The following is a 23,243-nucleotide window of genomic DNA, read 5'->3' on the forward strand; positions in this document are numbered from 1 at the left end:
CACTGTAGCTCTGCTGAGATGGACTACCAGTATTTATGAACTGCTGTGCTTTCAACCCAGAGGGTGAGAACCCAGTAAAGACTATATCAACACTGTCACATGGTATTGTTGACAACATGCATGGCCTGGACAGGGTGGGTTATGGGTATCAGGAGGTATGGCATAGGGGTGGTTGGATGGGGGTGCCTGCGAGCAGGCCTTGCTATGGCAGATGGGTCCCCCTGCGGTATCCTGCAGGGTGTTGTGCCACCCTACGGGAAGCCACCAGCTCCAGACGAGGAGCAAAACTCACACTCCAGCTGTCTGTGTATGTGCCACCTGCGCCTACATGCAATGGAGTTACCCCCCCTTCTGCCCCTGAACCCCCCGCCCCCCCAAGCATCCTACAGCCATACTATTTTTAATATCTGCATTTAGGAAGAGTGAAGTGCTTTGTCCTATAGACTGACATCTGATTGTGATTATTCACACATGATATGTTAATGCTGACACAGTAGATACAAGTGGTTAAACACAAGAGCACAGTGTAATTGACTACACTACCACTACACCACAGATACAACCACTACAAATCTTACAATGTTCAGTTTTTGTTACGACTGTGTTAGAGAGCTGATACAACAACTGAGGTACATTTTGATGCCATAACGTGTGGTGGCACTGCACCGAAATGCAGCTCCACCCACACACACACACACACACTATATATATGTATAGGCTATATATTATACATGCAACTGTTGGGAGTGTTGTTTTGCATATCACAATGATAGGTATGAGATAGACATTTCAAAATAAAGGTAGAGGGTGGAACCTAGTGTGCAGTTTTGGCATTATCCAAACCACATTATTTAACTATTTAACCAAAGAAACAGAAGTCTACAGTGACAACTATTGTAGCTTTCAGGGCTCGCGGAGATCACATGTGAATTTGTGAGTCCTCATTCACGCTGACGAACACCGTGCGTACAGCGCCATCTAGAGGCTCTAGTGTGCAAATTCTGCAAAATATTATCCTTGAAGACTGTAGGTTCTGTTTGTATACTAAACCAAGACTGTATTACCGTGGAAGCTTATTCCTGCTGTTCCATAAATTTACATTAAGTGTTCACGTGCTCGTTTTCTTTGAAATAAGATAATAGATAAGATATTAGTCAGATAATAATGTTGAAATCGCTCTTGTTTTGTGGTTGGGACTGCTGAGCAAGCAGTATAATAAAAATTAACAACATGAACTTGTAAAAATCAATGTAGATGACATCAGTACTGTGTTACAGTAACTACTGCAGTGTGTAGGCCATGTTTGTGAGCCGCTGAGCTGAGCTGTGTGTGTGTGTGGGTGGGATCTCGCGCACATTGCTTCTGGCAGTCGAGACGAGCAACAGTACCTAAAACTTGTTTGCTGCTCCAAGATTTCCTTCGCCGTCATGGAGTCGCTGAGGACAAATCACCATTTTGGATCTTTTTTAAGCTGTGTCCTCGTTTTATGTTTTCACCTAAACTTAGGTTTGACCGGAGGTAAGAATTTCAAACGGAGCGTTCGCGTTAAACTGAATTAAAGTGGTATATTTCGCTGGTATAGCTACATGTTGTGCGCACTGCAGTTGAATTTAGCATTGTGTAGGCCTGTGTTGTGTGTTCTGCCTTCTTTACAGTTATATTTGTTGCGTTTTCACTAAAACTTTTCGCTAAAACTCGGTAGAGTTTGAAAACCGTAGCCATTTAAATCTGTCACCATTCCTGTTACCAAGCCAGCTTTCCTGGATGTTGACACTGCGGGTTTGCATATGGCAACGGAAGTTTTGCACCAGCACACACACACTGTGCACGTAACTAAGTTAAAAGTTATGTGCTTGCCAGTGTTGCAAAACTCTTTTGTAAAAGTAAATAAAACAGATTTAAATCCGTGTTTCCCTCTTGGCCTAAGGGCGACCGGCAATACTGTGGTTTTAATGAATACACCAACTGGAAGAATATTAAAAGTAAAGTAAGTTTATATAACCACTTACAACGATGCAACAAAAGTCAGACAAGGTGAGACATCCCAGACAGACTGGCAGCTGTAAGAGAAGTCTAACAGATGTGTGAGCCTTGAAAGCAACATGACACAGACAGCAAAGCTCCAAAGAGGGGAAATGATCTGATCCCTGAATTACAGGTGCAGCAGTTAAGAAACTTCTAAGAGGAACAGATTAGATAATCATAAGGGCAGTTTCCAAGCACAGTCAAAGTACCAGTAAAGAGGAACGAATCGGTCACAAGTCGAAACTGACTGGTACAGAAATGTACAGTCTACTAAGTGTTCTAGAATGGTGTCAACAGGCCCACAGCCAAACATGATCTAAAGCTGTTGCAGCGTCTTAAAGTGGTAATTTGGCTTGTTGTTTAGTCTGTTATATTTCAAAAGGCGTTTTGTTCACTTTCTTCCTGTGTAGCTCTAAATCATCCTAGTCAGATACAAACAGATAAATAGGTCAGATGCCAAATCTTTCCATCACCATGTTTTGTCCCATGACTTTTCCTCAGACTGCCCTGCAGACGGACGAACCTGGGTGCTCTTTCAAGACAGATGTTACCATTTTGTCCATGGAGAAGAAGAGAAAATCAAAAGCTATACTTTCGAGAGAGCAAAAACCCTCTGCCAAGGCTTTGGTACGCAATTTTAATTTTGTATCAAAGACAAAATGACAAATGCGCTCCATGCTTCATGTGTGTGTGATTTGTGTTGTCATAGTACACACTGCTATGCTTTTTCCCCCCAGAACTTCTGACCATACAGAGCGCTGAGGAGAATGACTTTGTCATTAAATATAGCCCAGAGGTGTGGAAAGGCAATGTCAACGTGTGGCTGGGAATGTATTATGACACAAATAGTAAGTAACGTGTGACCGGAGGACTGTGAAAACATGCTGGCTAACATTCATTAAATAAAGTCTGAGTCAATCAAAAACTGAAAAACTTAGTTACCAACTTAATTGCATTTGTTTAGATGTAACTAGGTGGAGAATAAACACTGAGTCTTACATGGTTTTGTTTCAGAGGTTTGTATCTTTTTGACTCAAGGTTAATTAATCTACATTTTTTGTTTTGGGATTTCTTGTCCATACCAGCTAAAAAGCTGAACCTAAAAGTGATGTATTGAGCTTGGACACAGTCTCAAGAGTTAAGATTTTCATTTTAAATTTGGTATTTTTTGTCTGTCTTGTGTTTTGGAAGTTGCTCTATTTTCCTGAAAGATTTTGACATTTGACTTAATGAATATGAAGTGCTTTCTTTTAGCTTGTTCCTTATTTTCTGCTAGTGCCAGCTGTTTTCAAAAGCTCAAATGACAATACTGACTTATCTATCTCTCAAAGTCTTGGTACAACTTCAGGATATCCTGTTTTTGTTCATGGGAGGCACAGTGGAGGACGCTGAACCAACACACATTAAATCACATTACAGTTAGCGGGGAAAAAATGCACATCACTTGATTTCTTTCTACATCATTTGCAATGTTACACAATTCAGTGCAGTTTGTGTGAATGCTGGAGGAGGAAGCTAAGGCAAAGCAAAAAGGGGTACTGTAATTTCACCTTTAAATGGCTGGCATTAACCATGATGGTGGTCAGTGTTCTCCCGTGCCTGTCATGCTGGAGTAGTGATTTGTCCTATCTTGTCAGGCGAAGACATGAGGTGGTTTGGCGAGGACCCCGTGAGGTACACTAACTGGGAGGACAGCTCATCTCCATCAGACCTGGTGCCATTGGACACATGTGTGGCTCTGCACAGCAACACCGGAAAGTGGGAAAATGTCAGCTGCCTGGATGATGTGGAGAACGGAGTGATCTGTGAAACAGTTCAGAGTAAGATTTGAGGTTTTTTTAAATGCAACACATTAAGTCAAAATACTCTTACACCTGTTGATTTAGTGGGTGAATTTATCTGCCACATTTAATTAAAATGACGTATCATTATGCAGCAAGAATCTGAGTCAATGTTACTTCAGAAAATATGGTATGAATTGTTTTGCATTTGCTCACAATGTGTTCTTTTTTCTCTCTTTTTTTTTTACTTCAGAGGCAGAGGAAGCCAAGCGGAGTAAGTGGACCTTTGAGGGTTCCCCCCCCCCGTTTCTTTATCGTATTCTTCTGTGTTTTTATATTTACAGTATTGACCTTCCTTGCATTGTAACTTGTCCCCCCTCAGAACCCAGCGCGCTGTTGTCCACCCTGGTCATTCTCAGCGTGGTGGCTATCATGGGAGTCTCGGCAGTGATTTGGTTCCTGCACCAGAAGCACAATCTTGGCTCCACTATCCTCACAGCGTTCGAGTACCACCCTCCGTTCCGAGTCCTGGACGCAGACCAGTCCTGCCTGGTGGAGGCTGAGGAGACTGACAGTGCCCCATAGGCGAACTTAACTCTCTCTTGCGCGACAGGAAGCACCAGGCCCTTCTCACAGGGTGGGTGTTCATGCAAAGAGAAGTCCACTCTTAAAACAGTTACTGAAGCTGAAGCAGTTTTTGGGTTAACACGTGCCACTGTTACGACTTGGAATAATGTAGTGTGATTGTGAGAAAACTGACCAGGCTTACTCTGATACTAACCTCTTCACTGTGGCACATAAATATCTCTACTTCTTTTTTTCTGTCATCTGTACTAACAAAGACTTGCTAGAATCATCTGTAATTTTCTCAGATTGGTGCATTTTCATCAGCAACTGTATCCTGGTGTACATATCACCTGTCACTGGATCTGTATGTTTTTTTCTCTCATATGGAAAGGAACTTACTATTATGAGAGGGACAGATTAATCTATAGCAGTGTGCATACTTTGTCTAAGCTGACAGAAATGTTCTATTAGGGGGTACCCCAGCTGTATAGTACTGCATTCCCATAAAGTTGGGAGATTTGCAAAGGGAGATTTAAAAAAAAAAAAAAAAAAAACAAACACAATTTAGTGCAGCAGAGGCTGAGATATCCTGACTCATATTCCTCAAAATGGATCAAGCCTCTAAAAATGCTGGATTCTACTGTCTGTTATCACTGCATGTTTTTGTTAGACCCTCCCTGCCTAGAGAGGGTTTATAACACGTGGCTCTCTTGTCATAAATTTGTTGTTCTCAAGCCCAAGCTGAGATAACCTGAGCAACGGAAAGCATGATTTTAAAAGCTCAGTAGTCCTCCCTATGATGAGTAAAATCGTTGGATTGTCTCTTCATGTAGTATTCATAGAAACAGGAATCCTCAATCACAAGCTATCAAGGGCACGTGTAAATAGCTCGATATGAATGAGAGCCCAGTGAGAAGTGTGAGCACTTGCCTGATTTCTTGATGTATGTAAATGTAGCCAATGAAATGGAGTTCCACAGTCCATAAATAAGATCCCACCCCCCACCCCCCCAGGTATCCTATTGAAATGGAAAACCATGCTAAATGAATACTGCCACAGACCCACCTTGACCAGTTTCCCTTCATATTGTCAAGAGGGCTTTGTGGGCTGAATGCTCTTTACCAACATCCTGCCTTCCCTCTATTGTGACGAAATGTAAGACTAACAAAAATATAACCAGTGAATCTGAAACTGTCATTCCAGAATATTTTCTAGGTGGCTATCATGATAATAATCTACATTCGCAGTTCATGTGTCATTTTTGTCTCGTTTAAGTGGTGAAAAGATACAGTATGTTTTGTAATTTTTTTTTCACTGCCCTGAAATTCAATCTTGGCATTGTTATTGTTCTATTTTTAAGAGAGTGGTCATGATTTTGATGTTTGAAATGATTAATCGTCCTGCGACATTAAAGACAATCAAGATTCGGCTATATGATGGGTATACTGCAGAATGATGGCAAATGCCCCTCTTAATACTCTTAAATGTTTTCAACAGCATAAACGCTTTTGTGCAATATCTGAAATTAATTTGGCATTGTCTGAGGTCTTGTGTGTTTTTCATAATAAAAGTATGTTTGACTATATGTAAGAAAGGCTTTCTTTTGGTTTTATTGAATCGATCTGACTCAGAAAGTTCTATCAAGCATTAACTGGAGGTATTTCTAGTGGTATGCAGCCAGTAACATGTCACTTTCCAGCTGTGGGCTTGTCCAGCAGTGTCAAAAATCTGCAAGTATAGGAAAAGGGCTGACTACACTCCATTCTGTTCTGATCTATATAGAACATTCCTGCTAAATATATGTGTCAATGCATAATTGAGGAGAAAAAGATGAATTAGGACACCAAAATTGGGGATAGAGTCTAATTAGTTCTGAAAGGACATCTATATCACTGTCATCTGAAAAGTGTCACTCCCTCCAAATGTCCAGCAGCCCTGTTGACATCTCAGCATGGGCCAAGATGAAACAGAATCGAGAGAAGTCAGCAGGAAATCCTTTTTTTCCCCTTCCCATTCATGCACATCTAATTTTAGACTTCCAAGAAGTCTGTCATCCAGCAAATTCTCATTAAATCTTTGAATTTTCTCTCTCTGTAGTTCCTTCTCTGAATCTAGAAATGACTTATCAAAGGCATTTACAGGCCCACATTTAGAGATGTGGCACCTCAATAGAGAACCACAACAACAACCTTTTTCCCCAGAACCTTCCAGATAATTTCTAGATTTGGCCACCAGGTGGGACAGTGAATCACATTATGTCAAGTCTCACTCTCTCCTCCTGACAATGCAGAGAAGACATCACTTCTTCAAATTAATGAGGTCGGAAAACACAGAAGACAATCACTTTGAATACAAAGTAAGTACAGAATAGGAGATAGCATGCAGAATCTGATGCTATGTCATAAAAAGATTATCTTCTCTCTAAGCAAAGGTGAAAGTCCTCTCAGTGTCACGTAGTCTCATTGTATTAGCCAATAATTAACAAGTGATGTAAGATGAGTCTCCAGACAAACAAAATGGGGATGTTTGTAAGGCTTTTGATACACATTTTACTGTGTATCAGCAAGGTAAACTCTAGAGTAAAAGTGGCACCTTTAATTTTCTACCATCAAAAAACACAGATTAGTCCTTTAGACGTGGCCTACTTGGGAAGATTTTAGCAGACATTTATTTTTCAAATTCAAATTTAGCAGTTTTCCATAGACCAAAGTGCTTCACTCTTATGAATGTGCAACTAAGTGTGATTTATTAAGAGATATAATAGGTGAATGTTCTGGAAATAAAAAAAGCATTTTAATGGAACCCACAATGATGCATTTAGAAAGGTTGGAGCAAAACTTGTTTTTTTTTTTTTTTTTCAGTGATTCGAATAAAAGAATGCAAGAATGAATGCTCAAGTGAAAACAAAATGGCAGTTGAGTCCAAACCTACACAGATCTGTAATTTGTCGAATGTTATGACAGAAAAATGTGTATTAACATGCAAAAAGGGAGATTTTCTTACACTTGCTTTCATGCACAGGCAATTATGATAATTATAATAATTAATTGTTACACTAACGCCAGCACACCGAGATACCCCATTAGATTTTTTTTTTAGGATAGGATTGAATTTAATTCATGATTAACCTTTTGAGGGATACTCATTTATTTTGCAAACATACTGCAAAATTCCTAAAACCGTCTTCTTTGTTTAAGTGGGATGTATGTATTTTATTATCACAGAGGACCTGTTGTTTCATCACAAAGGCTGTAATGGCCTATTTTCACTCAAATAATAGCAAAATTATTTCATTCACACATCTGCCACACCACTGCCTGGAGCACGAGGAGGTCGATGCTAACCCAGAATGATAAATTGAAATGGACATTGTTATGCATGAATAAGACATGACATACAGTAGTGTGATAGATGGAATAAAATTAGAGTCAAGCTAGATCACAAAACATACAGTAAGCTCGTCAAGCATGTGAATTATCAAGTTATATGACAATAAAATATGATACAGAACAAAACCCCTTAGCTTGCTCATAGACTTCACTATGTCCCAGACTGATTCTGGTCCTGTGTTGTATTTGCACAGGGCAGATACAAGTTTTTACCCCAGTCCCATGTATCTTTTTTCCAGGATTCTACCAGATATATGATTTCTGTTCTCGTCCTGTCTTTCTCATCCTTCCTCTTCCCTTCTTTCCTAGAAAAGGTGTCTGTACACAGAAGCATGGAACATCTGTTTCTCATGTCCTGCAAGTCTCAGGTTTCTCCCCCCATTTACTATCCTGAAACATGCTCCTATTAACAGAGGGAGACAAAGGCCACAGTTCAATGATTGCTCTCTGAGAGGCTATTCTAGATATAGTATTCTCTATTACATGTCAAGGCATGGCATAGTCTTCCTTTTTCTTTACCACCTACTGTACAGGGCTAAGCTTAATAACAATATAATTTGCATGTGTAAAATGAATGCTTAAACCTGGTTTTGTTTTCTTTATCAGTTTAGTGAATAAAATGCCACATTTTTACAGGTGTTTGTAAATATATGGCAGAGTTTTAGGATTGGTCAGCTCAGAACTGGTAGGAAAAATTGCTGTATTAGAATTTAAACTGCATATTCGACACACAAAAATGTGTACTTGCACACACAGCCGCAAACTCAAGCGATGAATGTACCCAGTTTTTAGCTCAGACACTGTCATTTTCTAAATCAAAAGCATGTGCAGTGCTGGGAGGCTTTGGTGTTAAAGGATCAGAGCACGGTGTGCTGACATGATTAAAATCTGTATTATTTAAATATGTCGGGGGAAAAAAATAATCAATGACAGTGAGTCTAACTCCTGTGCCTTGAGGGTATCCTGAGCTTTTTGAGGACTGATAGAAAAATAATAATTAAAAACAAAAGCTGCGTCTTAATTTGTTTTCCATCAGTCTCCAGAGAGATCATCTCTGCTATGTCTTTGGTATCTCATTATACTTTCTAATCAAGATGCTTTAAAAATCCCTTTAAAGAGGACAGACTGTTTGCCCTTCCCCCAGCATGCTGCTTGCATTGCAGCCATCGACTTATTATGTTACAAATGACCAAGGTAGGCTGACATTTTGATTGTACAATATGAAAAACCACAGCCGGAGCAGGCTTTTGAAAGTGATGTTGCTCTGATCTCTTCCACTGCTCGCTCCCTCTAATGAAGATTGTCCAATATAATTAAAACCCCAGGTATCCTGTGGCTCGGCTGATGAATTTATCAAATCATTTTTTCCTCCCTCACCATGTGTGTTCATCCAGCCAGGCGTGTGTTTCACTCAGTCCAGTCAGTAGCTCTTGAGACTGCAGCATCTACAATGACACAGAATTAGAGGGGGAGGAAAAAAAAAAAAACAATCAATGAGCACAAGGGATGGTGAACAAGCAAATAAACCTGATCACAAATGCTGATCAAGGATTTTTTTCTCCACGTCTTTAATTCAAATGTGCTTTTGTGCATTAATTACTGTATACAATTAGCTCAACTTCACGTACAATGTGCTCTGGCAAAAGGTGTAGTGCCTTGAATTGAAATCCACTCTGTCCCCTGAACAATGAAACACAGCTTTGTGTTTCTCTTAAGGAATGAACTGCATCATATTTTTTAAAACACATCATGTATTGGTGCAACTTACAAGCGACACTGATAATTACAGTCATAACCTCATTATCTTAGTTCTAAAATGGGCAAACATTATGTATTATTTGTGATCTACAGCACTACATCAGTCCACATTTTGATACATTTTCAAAGTGTTTCCATTACATTTGTGTTTGTTTCAGTGCAATGATAAAATGCAGCCACTTTCTGTTGTCAGTAGCCAATTGTATCCATGCTTAATAATCAGAAAAAAAGGAAGGCAGATGGTAGTTCTTGGCCAAATGGAGTCTTAAATAACCCATTTCTTTAACATGAATGTATCACCCTTAGACAAGTAATAGAGGAGCATGGCAAGAGGCAAATGTAGTTCACACAGATACATACGGTACCTCCACTTAAATAAAGAGCTTGAGCTTCTCTTTATGGGCTAAAAGCATAGACTCCTTACTAACAGGCATGCTACATCAAAACATTCATTTTCAAGTATGTAGAATAAAATCACCTCTAAATTGCTCCCCCCCCAATTTCCCTGCACTGCTGCACTATAGTACTATCCCTGCCTCGTTAACTTGTTCATATCTACTGGTTTACTATTACACATGACTTTTTCTAACTTATGGTTGTGTTTGTTGCTGGATGAGCATGTGCTGGGTGTGCACGTGCTAATTTGTTTTTTGCACAGCCTACTGGACAATCAAGACTGAACTGCTACACCTATTAAAGCACCGTCAAATCTCAAATAAAAAAAACATCAACTTGTTTTTATCAGTTAGTTATACTTTCAGATATTACACTACACTTTGGGCTCACTGTCACCGTCAGCAAGAACTACTGTGCCTGCCTACTTTTGGTAATTAATTACAAAGCAAGTTGAGAGTGTATGAGGTACAGTCTACCACCAAATGCATTTTGCAGCATGTTCTTGTCCTGATTTTTTACTTATTTTGATTGAAGAATCTTTAAGGAAGGATGCCATGGTTGACTGATATAGCAACTACAGTATATTAAAAATAAAATTTAAGGGCTATAAATAAACCCTGAAATCTGTAGCATATGAAAGTTAAGAAATTTGCTGGAGGCAGGGCTGTGTTTTCACCGTTTCACAGGAGATGTTGTGGAAATGAGCAGTACAATGTTGTTGTAATAATAAATCAGTAATCAGTAACATGTTGTCAGTGCCTGCATCATCATTTAACTGATGACTTGCATCGGTTGTTGTGCATTTCGATGATGCTGTCTGTCAGTCTGTGCACTTGCTGGCTGTAGGTTAGAGAACAAAAGTTTGCATTGTAGAAGCCTTGAGCTGACGTCACTTCTCTTGAGTTGCTTGGAGTGAAACGGAGGAGAGAGTCTCTTCAATCTGCGACCGGAGAGCAACACATTCAGTCACACTCACACCCGGACTCAATTAAGTCACTAATTATCCTCATTTAGCTCTTTCAACGTCTCTCGAACTGCGCGAAATTGGGAATTAAATTAAGTTTTTTTGTTTAGTTTTTTTTTAATGAAAACGCAGATTTTTCAACCATAAGGTGAGTTTATTTCCTCGTGTTTTACCATCTGGGAGTTTGTAACGTTAGCTCGCTGGATATTTCTCACTAACGTACCGTCAATCTAATGTTATTTCACAGGTCTCTGTTGCCGGGGCTAACAGCTAAGCTAACGCTCCTTTTGCTAAACCAGCGGCATCCTTCACTACACTTGCCACATAGAGGCGTTATCTGCTCCGTGAGTTTAACACTGATTTTAAAAAAAAAAAAAAAGTTAATGTCAAACTACATGCAGCGTTTTCGGTTACTGCTGGTTTTAACTTTGTTCAGAATGTAACTGCTTTGATGCTGAAATTGTAACTTGGTTACAGAAAGACTGTCCTATCGCGGAGTTGGGTAACTAACGCTAACACGACACCGGTACTTGGCACAGACACAGGCAGGCAGTGCTGTTGAGTCTTGTCATTACCTTTGCAGCATGGATCTTGTCTTTGTTGCCAGCTGGTCCACTCTGCGGATCCACCGTATGTCCAGCAGAAACGTTAATGACCTGACGATGAAAACATGCACATAAGTAAGCTTGTTACAATGTTAGTTTTTAAGCTCACAGCACGCTTCTTGTGTATCATTTAAAAAGTAGTGCCTGGCTGCCTGTGTACGTTAGTGCTTGTTGTGGTTTTAAGCTTCGTGTGACAACATGTCATGAAATTATTCAACACTTGTATATGATGCAAGCGGGATTTTTTTTTAAATGTTTTAGCTTCTTTCATCTTCATGAATGTTATTTGAATCAGTGTTAAAGCCGGCTTGCCCGCTGGTCTCGTCCCCCCCCCCCGCTATCTTCTCTTTTTGTGGCTTCCTCTTAAAGGAAAGCGCAGCTAAATGCTGCAGCTGCGGTCTGGGCTGAAATATACCCTTTGAGATTATGACAATACCCTCCATTTTTCTGCTTTCATATTAACAACAAGGCATTCGCCATCTTGGGCTATTTAAATTAGCGCTGCCTGTTTAAACGGCCGGTTATCTCTACTAAAGTTATGAAACTTTTAAGGAGAAAAGATCTGAGAGATGTGACCTTGATGTCTACTTAACGGAAATTGAGAGCAATATTTTAATGACTAATAAATGTAATAGGTAATGGAGTGCCGAGGAGTTAGATTTTTACTTGTGAGATATCAGAATTATGTTTTGAAACTGCAGTCCGAACACTTTCATCCTTCTGTGGTTAACATGTCATACATCTGACTTAGCCCTACAAATTCAGTTTGTAAACCTTGTGGTGGCTGTCATAAAAAAGGGTACCACAAGCCCAAACTAGGCCTAACTTCTGGTGCAGAAATTGGGGCATTTAAATACTGCCCTGATTTCTTCCCCTGTGCACTATATGTTTTTTAAGCTGACCCTACTTAGCTTACTCTAAATTTAAAGAAACTTAAAAAAAAATCTAACTGAATCACATACAGTTACTCTTTCTGTCAATTCTGAACAAGTACACCTGTCACAGAAGCACAAATTAGGACCACATTTTTTTTTTGAGGACAGATTTTTTTTTTTTGGGGGGGGGTTTTAGATAAACCTCAATAGGTCTTTTTTTGCAGACATCCTGACTTGTCATAGTAGGAAAAGAGAGGTGTTATTAACGAACGTTAATGGAGGCTTTGTTGTATTTGTGTGTTCCAGTAAGTCATGACAGTGTGACAGTGAACCAGCATGCATTATAGCAAGGCCCTGAAAGTGAAGCAGCAACATGAAATTTAGCCACTGTCAATTTTATTATTTACACCTGTGCTTTTCCTAGTGTGACATATTGAAATGTGTTTTATGAAAAAAAGGCCTGTGGGTTGTTATATTAATGTTTGACAAGATCTTTTCTCTGAAAGTGAACTCGTATCAGGCCCTCTCAGACTTTGTAATAACAGCATCAACCACACTTCTCTCTTTTACAGGAGTTTGTGGTGTACAGTGATCTGTGAACAGCTGGTGTCAGAGAGTTCAAATTGGACCTTTAAGCATATTTTGATCACATCAGTTTAACTTTCATCATTTAGTTTGTTTTGGTCAGGCCTCTTTTGTCTGCCGCACAGTGGAGCTGATTTGTCTTTGCAGATATAATTGATAGTAATGAATGAGCGCGTGCCCTTTGCACACACAGTCTAGGTGAAATGGCTGTAAACATTATTCCTAATGAAGTTCATCATTTAAATGGCTTCAGTAGCCAAGGCAGCTAGATAAATCAGATCACAGCCTTGATGTGTTATGCATGCATCCAGTAACTGCCAATGAATCAAAACACAGGTAGAAGGTCACTAAATTTGCCTCATATTTATTCAGAGCTCATGTCCTTGAAAACCTCTGCAAAGAGAATAGTGTTTGAGTGCTGTGTACGAGACTCCAAATATGAGCTTTTAACACTGAGAAATCAAGAGAGTCAGCATCTTGCCATTTGAATTGTAAAAATGCTGCAAGGTTTTGTTATTCCAGGCTCCAAAGATAACTGTAGCTCATGGTTGCTGATATACATAAACAACACTTTAATGTTAGCAGCTCTAGCAGGCAAATAAAAAATATATCTTTTTAGCTCAGTCATTTTTCAGAGATATATCATTTGATTACAGACTATTTACTGTATAACTTTTTAGAACTACTAGGCTATAAAGTTTAGGTCTACCAGATCTGTCTTTTTCTTTTGCTTACTTTGTCAGAGTGCTTACTATTTCAAGAGGGGATCAAATGAAACATGCTTTGCTTGTCTGACTTTTCATGCACCTCTTGGGATGTTCTTCCAGGATATGAGAAGAAGGTACCTTTTTATGTTTTTTTTTTTTTTAAGTGCCCTTCTTTCCTTTGGCCTTTTGAAAGTGCTAAAGGAAAAAAATCTGGTCTGCTAATAATTGTGTTTTTACCCATTTTCACCCTGTCTCTCTATTCTTACCCTTTCCACAAGTTTGCACTCATTAATCAAAGATGCTGGACTCCTGCTGAGGGCTGAGCAGGTTCATCAATTTGGCAGCCAGTTTGCTGTAAGGAACAGTGCAGAGGCTCTTAACACACAAGCATAAATAAATCTATGGTCTTTATATGCAAGCCCTGAAGGTTAATGCTGTATAATTCAATGCACCCTCTTTGTCTGCTGTGATTGATGTTTTTAAACATGTAAGGCTTGACAGGATTCCTTTTTTGTAGGTCAGTGTTGACACTTTATGATTGGGTGAGCTTCGGGGGAGCGGCGCGAGGGAGGTGGATTATTAGGAATATGTCAGGGTGATTACTCTTTTTCACTCATCTTCCTGGTCTATTTTCTCTCCGCCTGGAGATGCTTATCCTGGTGCTTTATTTGAACCAATGATGCTTCTGAGATTGAAGTCTCCCTGCTGTGTTAATGGGGCTGATGTTTTAAGATGCTAGTGGTCTGGTCTGTTTGTTTAGCTGTTTAGTATGTATTTGTGTCCTTTGCTGCAGGAATTGAAGGCCAGCTGCAGGCTGTAGATGAATTAACTCCATATTTGTAATTCCAGGTTTGGCAGTCGCATACAGTAGTACAGACCTTTTTGTCCTGTTGCTGTTGTAAACCATTCCACTCTGACACAAAGACTGTGCCTCCGCACCCCCCCAACCCCCATCCCACCCCCCTTTTATTGATCCTCATGCATTTAAAATCTGGTCAGTGCTGCCACAAACACTTCCCACTTTAGGCATGCTGCTGCAGCCACATTTTTAAATATTTAATTTTTACTCAACATTCACTGGCCTGATAAGAGACTGGAGAAAGGAAATTCATCTCTAAAAATGTCTGGATCAGCAAAGGCCAAAATCTAAGGCTTAGAAAACCTAACTCACTGAATTCTTTCCTCACATTGCAGGCAGCGGCCACACATCTTTGCATGTAGAGAGACTACTCACATTTGGTCTTTAAAAATTTAACTTAAAAAACATTGCATCCTCGTATTTTGAAAGTACAGACTGTAACTAATGGATTGTACAACAAAGACTATTTTACACTGTAATGCTTGTAAATGTTTTAGCTCTATAATTTCCACAAGGTACTTCACACCAATATGTAGGCACACCTATGGTTTGATTAGTACTCATTCTTTTAAGTGGAAGTTCACTGCCTATCACCGCCTATGTTTTCACGAAGCTAATAGTAAAGCATATAAAACAACATGGTTAATTTTTTATGGAAACATTGTCATGCTAAATAATAGAAATATCAACACTTACACCTAGTAGGAGCTGGGACACAAACCTAGGACACAGCTGAAGGCAAATGGTTATGTGCCCATCCACAACACCAACCTAAACACCTTTTCTTTTGGCTGCACTATATGAATGTCACACAGCCTTTGGTGTTGGCAGTGAACGTTCCCTTTATCAGAAATAGTAAAAGATAGAGTTGGTTTATTAGAGCTGAGAGGGGTCATACAAACAAATGAAGAAAATACATTGAGATGCTGCAAGCCCAGTTGTGGCAAACCGAATGTTCGACCTCACCTCACTAACAAGCTGAGACTCAAATCATGTAACAAAGACTGCCGAGGAGACTATGAAGAAAAAGCCCACTGCTGGTACAGAGGTTGTGCGTTATTACTTATGACTTTGTGAACAGCTTTCTGTACAGGGAGACCAGTGTCATATTCTGTTCTTTAAATGATGACACAGAGCCAGAGATGGATAGCTGAGTAACCGGAGATGATTCATACTTCCAGAAGTTCAAAGACTTGTTGTGAAAAGCCCAGCATTTGAGACCTGACAATGACCTTTTGATACTTGATAATGAATTAAATATTCTAGTGTAGAAGACTGTTCTCTCTCTTACACTAGTATTCACACTACAAAATGACACAAATGGAACTGTATAGTGACCCAAATGATGTAAAGCTAGTGTTTGCTGCTACTGATGTGAGAATATGGATGCTATACTTGTAAGCTATGAGATATCCAGTTTTTACTGTTATAGCTGTTTTAGAAAGTATAGTGAGACAGTGAAGGTAACAGCACCTCATATCAGACTATAGACATGACAAATAAAAGTGGCACATATTTGATCCAGAGCTAATTTGCTCTTAATTTTTTTTCCTGTTGTGTCTTAAACATTAACACAAGGATCAGTTTTGTTCTGCTGGTCATTAGGACATAAAGTGAGCTTCATGCAGAAAGTCATTACACCTGACTTGGTTGACATTTTGATCATAATCCATTTCAGTTTTGAAGATATGTGGCAGTCAGTAATGTGTGAACCTCTGATGTTCAAATTAAACATAAAATCATAACCAAATAGATGTGCTTGTCAGGCTTTCTTGACAGTCAGTTTAATTTATGTTCAGGCCTCAAATAGTTTTTTGAGATTCAAAAACAGCTGGCCACATTTACACCAACAGTCTGAGGCCAATAACCTACCACTCAGATATGTTAGAATTATTGTATTTAGTAGAAATGAACATTTAAAATGAATATAAAGGATAATATTAATAAACCAGCAGTTTTTCCCATTAATATAGGACTTTTGCAGAATTTTATTTTCTTGTACTTCCCTTAGTTGGATTTCAATTTCATTAAACACATACCTTTCAGGAGGAAAAAAATCAAGGGAATGATTGGCCTGGCAATTACTATTCTCTGCTCTTATTTCAAACATATTTCCGTGATTTGTTAACATAATACAATTTGAAAATGTTCTATATCAATGTAGGATTGTGGATTGTCTATAATTTTTTTTCATTACTATGTGAATAAAATCTCTGATTTTAGTCCATCAAGACAGGAGTGTATGCCTATGATACTATTAGTTGGCTTGCAGCCATTTTTAAACTAGACTATGAGGATAACTGCATTGTCTTAAGCTGTTCAAAATCAAATATCAGTGCAAATCCTTTTTTTCCTTTTCCATTAATATTACCCCAAAAAGGTTTATTAGAGTGGTGTTGTACAGCAAGATGAATTACCACTTCTCTATATGATACTTATCATAATACTTCATTTATAATGGTGTGTTGTGACACATTTTACCTTTTATCAAATAAAAACTGCAGCTCCTGTGATTTGGATATTACACTTAGTCAAATAACAATAACTGATAGCCCTTAAAATGGCTGCAATTTAGTTCGGGGTTACTATACAGGACCATGACTTGCGTACTTCTATGGTTATGGAGATGCCTTGGACTGACTTTGTTGATTGAGTGTGATGTACAAAGACATGAAAGGATTTAAATGATTCAGGGCTGATTCAAAGATTGAAGCTGGTCTAGGTTTAATTTCCTTTACATTCCAATCAAAATGAACCCAGATGGTAAGGCGTAAATACCATACATGTGGTGGCTGGTCATAAATGTTTGCAATGCCTAACATGTGTATTGAGTTATAAAATGTCTTGACCATGACAGCTGCTTTGTCAAAGGATGAACATGATGACAAAAATTGCTTTATTTACCAACTTTAATACTTAGATGTGAGTTTTAAAGATTTTTAAAAAAATACTTTTATACTTTGTCACTAGATGTTGGTTATATAGCTACATAACTGCTCTTGTTACACAGTAGGCTATAATCCAATTTCTTCCAAGTGTTTTTGTCATGTCTAATTTCCCCGTTTTCTCTAGGAGCAATAGTTTGAATTTTTGCTGATGTTTGGAACGGACAATTCATTTTCCCTCGGGTCTATATTACCATTTTTATTTCATTTTCATGGAGCCTTCAGATAGGAACGATGCTGAATGAGTAAATCGATAAAATCAAGCAATAAATCTGACTGTTGCCGTCTTGTATTTCAGGTGCAGAGCAGTGATGTCACAGAACTGAGGATAGTCTCATAAAGTAAGTATTTGGTTACATCAGCTCCATTGTCCAAGAGCTTCTCTTTATTTTGTAGAGGGAAAACCAGTTTGCTTTGTGAAATTGGAAAAAGTAACCCATGAATGGAAATGCAGGACTAAGCAGAGCACCTCATTTTAAAGTATTATTTAACTATAGGATTAGAATTTTCCAATTAGGTTGAGATTTAACAAAGTCCTCCTTTACCAAATTAGTTTGTGCTGCATTACACTTTGCTCTCATTTTTGTGTGTATCTAATTAATTCCTGTCTTTCTTAGAATTAGAGTGTCAAGGCTTCAGAACATATTTAAATCTCTTGGGGGAGAAAAGAAAACTTTTTTGACTATAGGGTATTTTAAGATAGATTACTGTGTGCTAAACAGGGTAATTGGTGGGGTTGGAGCTATTGTTTGGCTTTGTTTTAAAATTAAATTTTGGCAACTCCGCACATAGTAACTTTATACAGATGTGTTTTGGCTGCTATTAAAAATTAAATTGTCGCCCCAAGACAGAGGTGGTGGGTCTATCAAATTTAGTTCCCTTCAGCCTGAGCTCTACTCTGTCAGAAAGTGTGACGTGCGGTTTTCGGTCTGCAATACTTGCTGCCAATTCAGGACAGAGTTTATTTGCAGTCTTGCAAGCAACTTCTCCGTTCAACATAATCCTTTGCAGAGTAGGTGTGAAATGATAAGAGGTATTTATTATGAAAAAATTCCACGCAGTGACATGAGGATAATTGCACTTGGATCTCACACTAAATTAGCACAGTTTCAAGGCAGACAAATTCGAAAGGAAATTAGTATTGTTTTGAGTGAAATATGTTTAACAAGAAACAATTACAGTCTTTAATTGTAATGTTGAATTGTTAATCAGATGTAGTTCAGTGATCAGTGCTACTGTTTTTTGGAAGGATGTGTGCTCACATTTACCTTGGGTGTATACAGCCTAAGTTTCATTTCTTGCATCTTCCCTACTCTGACTCCCTTTGTACTTCTCCTCTCTTTCAACATTTAGCAGTTTCCTTTTAAGTGAAAGCGTGGAACTGCTCACTTAACTAACTTTTATGAAGCAAAGAATATTGAAATTGTGCCATGAAATTTATGACATGTACACGGCCACCTCTTGATCTACAGTGGAGTAGTCTCCTACTCTTTATGTGACTGACCCTGGTAAGAGACAGGTCATCTGCAACGCTGGAGACAAGCGGAGTAGAAACAGCAATAGCAAAACGAGCATGGCCACACAAATCCGATCCCCTCTAAAGCAAAGCACTCTCCCATTCATGTAGGGGTGTCAAAGAAACCCTCAAGGATTTATTTAGCAGTTATCAGTAACCTAGTTTATCTACAGGAGACCATATTAAGTTTTAGAAATGGCTGCCAGGCTGGCAATTTGCAGCCAGTCATTGTTTTTTGTAGTGATGAATGATGATAAATAATAAATGACTGGTTTCAAGAATGGTGAAACATATTTTACTTAGCATTAAACTATATTAATTCTTTTTAGTCTGTCTTCACAAACATAATTATTGTAACTACACTGGTCCAGTGGAATAGTGGCAGTGAAAACTCAGAAAAACATAAATTTTAAGGCCTACATCTCTCAGTCCATTTTAAGTCTCTGAAGCTAACATCCATCCAAACACAACAGAAATGTTGTCACAATAGAAGTGTGCTGCAATCAAAGAAAGAAAAGGAAGGGAACTAGGAAGCCTAGCGGGCCAAACAGAGACAACAGTCCTTTGGATTCCCTGCCCCCATTGCCTGGTTTCTCACCCAAAGCACCATTAAGGAAAGAAGGTGTCACTGGTCACACTCATTTTATTTCCAACGTGGTCTGTACTGGGAGTTCATAATTGAGGTGTCCAAATCTTCAACTCCACCAACTCATTCTCTATCTGGAATTTACTCCATGACGTCTCTGCTCTTAAGAGATGAACTTGCTTCTCTCACTAGTTGAGGGCTGTGTCCACACATTCTACACTGATGAGACCATCATCAACATAGAAATTCTTCCTGGTGAAATCTGCTGCTGAATACTCCTTTTCATTTTGGCTTGCAAGACACTTCATTCTACAATTTGTGCAGCCAGGAGAAGATTCTGCTCCAAAAAGATGGACCTTTATGCAATATTCTTTTGGCACCTTCCATAAATTTGAATGTAGTCATCCTTGAACTTTGCATTTTTCTCAGATTTCCCCTTCAGGTACTTCAGCCACACCAGAGCCAGCTGCTTATTTTCTGGCAGTTTAGGGCATGCCTTAAATGGGAGGGGCATTTCCAGGTGGCTATTTGCATTCTGTGTTTCATTCAGTTAATTGGTGGTGAGCTGCCAATAATGCTCCACCTCAGGTCCATTTTAATGGCATAAGGCTCCTCATCACCACCTGTGATGACCTGTCGTGATGCTAATGCTTTCGCACAGTCATAGCCTATCAAGAGTACAACAACACAATCCTCCAGGTCTGGTATTTCCTGTGCTATTGTACTCAGATGTTTCCATCTTTTGGTGGTTTTAGAGGTAGGAATATGGGAATGTTCAAGTGGGATGATGTCTCTGGTATAAGCAGGTGGAGAGTTTATAAAGCTTTGTGAGGCAAACCCTCTAAAAAGCCCACTAACTCTTTCACTCTGAACAATGGAATCTTTTCCAATCATGATGGGGAGCTTTAACTTGACTGGCTCTAATCCTTCCCCCATCTTCTCACATACCTCTTGGTCTATAAAAGTGCTGCTACTGTGTGTATCCAGTAGGGCAAACGCTACGGTCTTGGTTTCAGGGTTAGCGGTTGAAGAAATCCATAGAGGCGCTATCATGTACATGCTCCCACCATCACCTCTGTCTGTGCAGTAAGACAGGGAAGATGTGCTCTGCTTGCACAGCATGAGAAAATGGTTCTGGTGCAGCAGAAGAACAGCTGCCATGAAGTGGTTTTGGGTGATGTTTCTTACAGATGCAGTCCAATATGAACCTTCTCTTGTGGCTTCCTGGTGAACTTCTGGCATTTGTGGATGGAGTGGCTTTCTCCACAGCACATGCATGTGACTGGGCTTGGAGATGAGAATGAAATGTTTACTTTCTTGGATCTGTTTGAATCCTTTTAGCTGTTATCCACAGCACTGTATGTTTTCATCACTGTGCTTGATTTGTCTGACACTTTCACATTTGTGATGCATGCATTAGTCTTTGGGTGCTTTATGTCTCAAGATGTCTTTTCTTTGGTAGACTTCATAAGCTGTCCATAAAGTTGTATAGGATGGCACAGTCAAACCTGACGCAGAGATCCTCTGCCTGAAGACAGCGGAGGAACCGAAAAGTCACTGTACTTTGAAGCCTGTTGACAACATATTTGCAGATCTCTATCCTACGCTGGTGAATGTCGCCCTCTTTCGGTGAAATCGCGGTATTCTCAGTCCGACAATGCTAGAAGCCGACACTCCCGTTTCTCCCGTGAATCTGTAAGGCTCGTGTCCAACGACTTTTCCGTTTACACGCTGCCTCAGCGATCGTACTTTATCCTCTCTTCTTCCTGCACCCGCGCCGCTCTTTTCTTTGCGCTGTCGGCCATATTGGCTGCACGTTTTCAATGCCACTACACCCGTCCAATAATATAACGACCACGCATCGAACAGATGTCGTTTAAGATTGATTTCTCTCTCTCTCATTCTCCCTCTTTCTTTAGTTGACACCGTATAAACAACGAAAATAACGATATGATTAAAGCAGAGATCTCTCAGTCGTTCCTAAGTCTCTCAAGCAATGTTAGCACATTAGAAACATGCTGCAATCAAATAAAACCACTGAAAATGCACCTCATTGTCCATGTGAAGTCCATCAACATCATTATACACAACATAAAACAAATGAATAACAATTACCGTGTGCGCCTCTTGGACCACGTGCAGAGTAAGGTTATTTTGGGCTGCACGGTTTTTGCTCCGCGTCCATGTTGGTTCTGACCCATAATGCCTGCAGTCGGTCTTTTTCTAAACTTTGGTCATGTGACCCGGTTTACTCACAATGATCAATAAACTTTGACTGATTTTAACTATTTGTTAAGATTATACATTTACAAACAATTTGAAATCAAGTTAACTTTTAACACTTATTTTTAATCTCACATTAAAGTTGTATGAATTTTCATTAATTTATTATACGAACATCTCAATGAAACTGTCTCTGTACCCTCACTCTCAGTTACAGCTATGCTTACTCATACCGTGTAGTTGTGTACTTGTACATAATCAGATCAGGTCTAAGCAGTAGATTGTCATTGTCAGTTGTGTCAACTTAGGTGAGGTTGAAAACAGTCCTTTGTTTACCAGGGTGTTGTAAATGGTGCTGTTAAAGTGCGTGAGTGAGTTGAGAAGCTGTGTTCTGCAGCTCTCCAGCAGTATCTGATTGTTTTGTCCTAGATGCACTTTCCTGTTAATCAGCTTTGCTTTGCCTCCTGTAGTTTGATCAAGTTTGATGAAAGTTTACTGTGGTTTCATACTTGTTTTCTGAAGAATTGTTTGGGGAGAGAAGCAGAATTTCCCTTACACTACTAAACTGTTACTTAAATTCTAATCCAGTACACAATAGTGTACTATGACATTTCAAATTAATATTTTAAGTGAATTTGAATATGTTAATAACTTTTTTAAATTTTATTTCAGCTTTGCAGTTTTGAGCAGTTTACAGAATGCTGGGTTATCCACATTTTCCAGTTATATTATTGGTATCCAGGTTTTAAATGAGAAGAAGGAAAGCTTTTATGGGCCGGTGACTGGTATGTTTAATATGGATCATTATTTTGTACTCTTTGTTCTGTGTGTGTATAAAAGAGAAAGATTGAGCGGTTGCAAATGACATTTTTTTCCCCTTCATTTTTAAATATTTATGACCTTCAGTTAATAGTGTAGCTTCACAGAGTAGGCTATATTTTGTGACTTTGCCAGAAGAGCGAACAGATTGCTGTGGTATTGTAATATGGTGTGGTAGTAAATATCAAAGCCCACTCTTCTTTCCAATTTTTTTTTCTGCCCAGAGGGGGACTAAAATACATGCAGGGAAGGAAAGTAAAGTGATGAAAGAACTCTGTCAATTGTAAATCAAAGAGTCATGTGAATGATGCAACTATGAGATGTGTTGGTTGTATGGAAGCTGCACTGACACTGAGTGTTCTCTGAAGTTTAATGAATGTAGAGCCATATTTAGTTTCTTAGAACAGCAGTAGTGTGTATGAGGTGTTTCTGTATCATAATCCAGAACCACTGGTTACATTGTGTTGCCTGGTTACATTGTGAGATTAATGATCTCTACATTAAATACAATAACCTAAAAATAAAACACTTTGTCAGGTCAGATGACCAGTCCTCAGTTTATGACTAAGGTTGCATGTAGCAGGTCACTTGTACAAATACCATGGCTAAGGATAGTTATCATGCTGTTGATTTGTAGAATAGC

The 23,243-nt window shown here is 39.0% G+C and overlaps 2 protein-coding genes and 1 long non-coding RNA gene across 10 annotated transcripts in view; 2 read left to right on the plus strand and 1 right to left on the minus strand.

Annotated features, from left to right (window-relative positions):
- The first annotated feature begins 141 nt into the window (after positions 1–141).
- Positions 142–4,391, plus strand: cd302 (CD302 molecule). The gene is made up of 6 exons (XM_051073150.1): positions 142–307; positions 2,527–2,652; positions 2,763–2,873; positions 3,663–3,845; positions 4,060–4,080; positions 4,189–4,391. Exons 1-6 carry the CDS (start codon positions 142–144, stop codon positions 4,389–4,391), a joined length of 810 nt encoding a protein of 269 aa, XP_050929107.1.
- Positions 4,392–7,245: 2,854 nt separating this feature from the next.
- Positions 7,246–21,759, minus strand: LOC127142645 (uncharacterized). Of its 2 annotated transcripts, XR_007813595.1 has the most exons (4): positions 21,674–21,759; positions 11,456–11,536; positions 9,140–9,207; positions 7,246–8,165 (listed from the first exon to the last, which is right to left on the minus strand). It is a non-coding gene; the product is annotated as an uncharacterized LOC127142645 (long non-coding RNA). The 2 variants fall into 2 exon arrangements; XR_007813594.1 differs by lacking the exon at positions 21,674–21,759 and having other exon boundaries at positions 11,456–11,604.
- Positions 10,829–23,243, plus strand: part of LOC108901017 (bromodomain adjacent to zinc finger domain protein 2B) — a 47,273-nt gene continuing 34,858 nt past the window's right edge. For 5 of the 7 annotated variants that reach the window (XM_018702331.2, XM_018702334.2, XM_018702336.2 and 2 more), the window contains exons 1-3: positions 10,829–11,028; positions 11,128–11,224; positions 17,755–17,797. The gene's annotated coding sequence lies outside the window, so the exon portion shown is untranslated. Of the gene's footprint in view, positions 11,029–11,127; positions 11,225–11,447; positions 11,561–17,754; positions 17,798–23,243 lie in introns of those variants that run through there. The other 2 variants (XM_018702332.2, XM_018702333.2) reach the window with 2 other exon arrangements.

Source organism: Lates calcarifer, linkage group LG1 (genome assembly GCF_001640805.2).
Source record: "Lates calcarifer isolate ASB-BC8 linkage group LG1, TLL_Latcal_v3, whole genome shotgun sequence".
In the NCBI taxonomy this organism is placed as follows: domain Eukaryota; kingdom Metazoa; phylum Chordata; class Actinopteri; family Centropomidae; genus Lates; species Lates calcarifer.

What these genes read in the sequence shown, in the direction of transcription:
- cd302 (XM_051073150.1), top strand. Translation starts at nt 142, where the DNA reads ATGGGTATCAGGAGGTATGGCATAGGGGTGGTTGGATGGGGGTGCCTG. An exon ending in AACCCTCTGCCAAGGCTTTG is followed by an intron (nt 2,653 to 2,762) that starts GTACGCAATTTT and finishes TTTTCCCCCCAG; the next exon opens with AACTTCTGACCATACAGAGC. An exon ending in GGCAGAGGAAGCCAAGCGGA is followed by an intron (nt 4,081 to 4,188) that starts GTAAGTGGACCT and finishes GTCCCCCCTCAG; the next exon opens with AACCCAGCGCGCTGTTGTCC.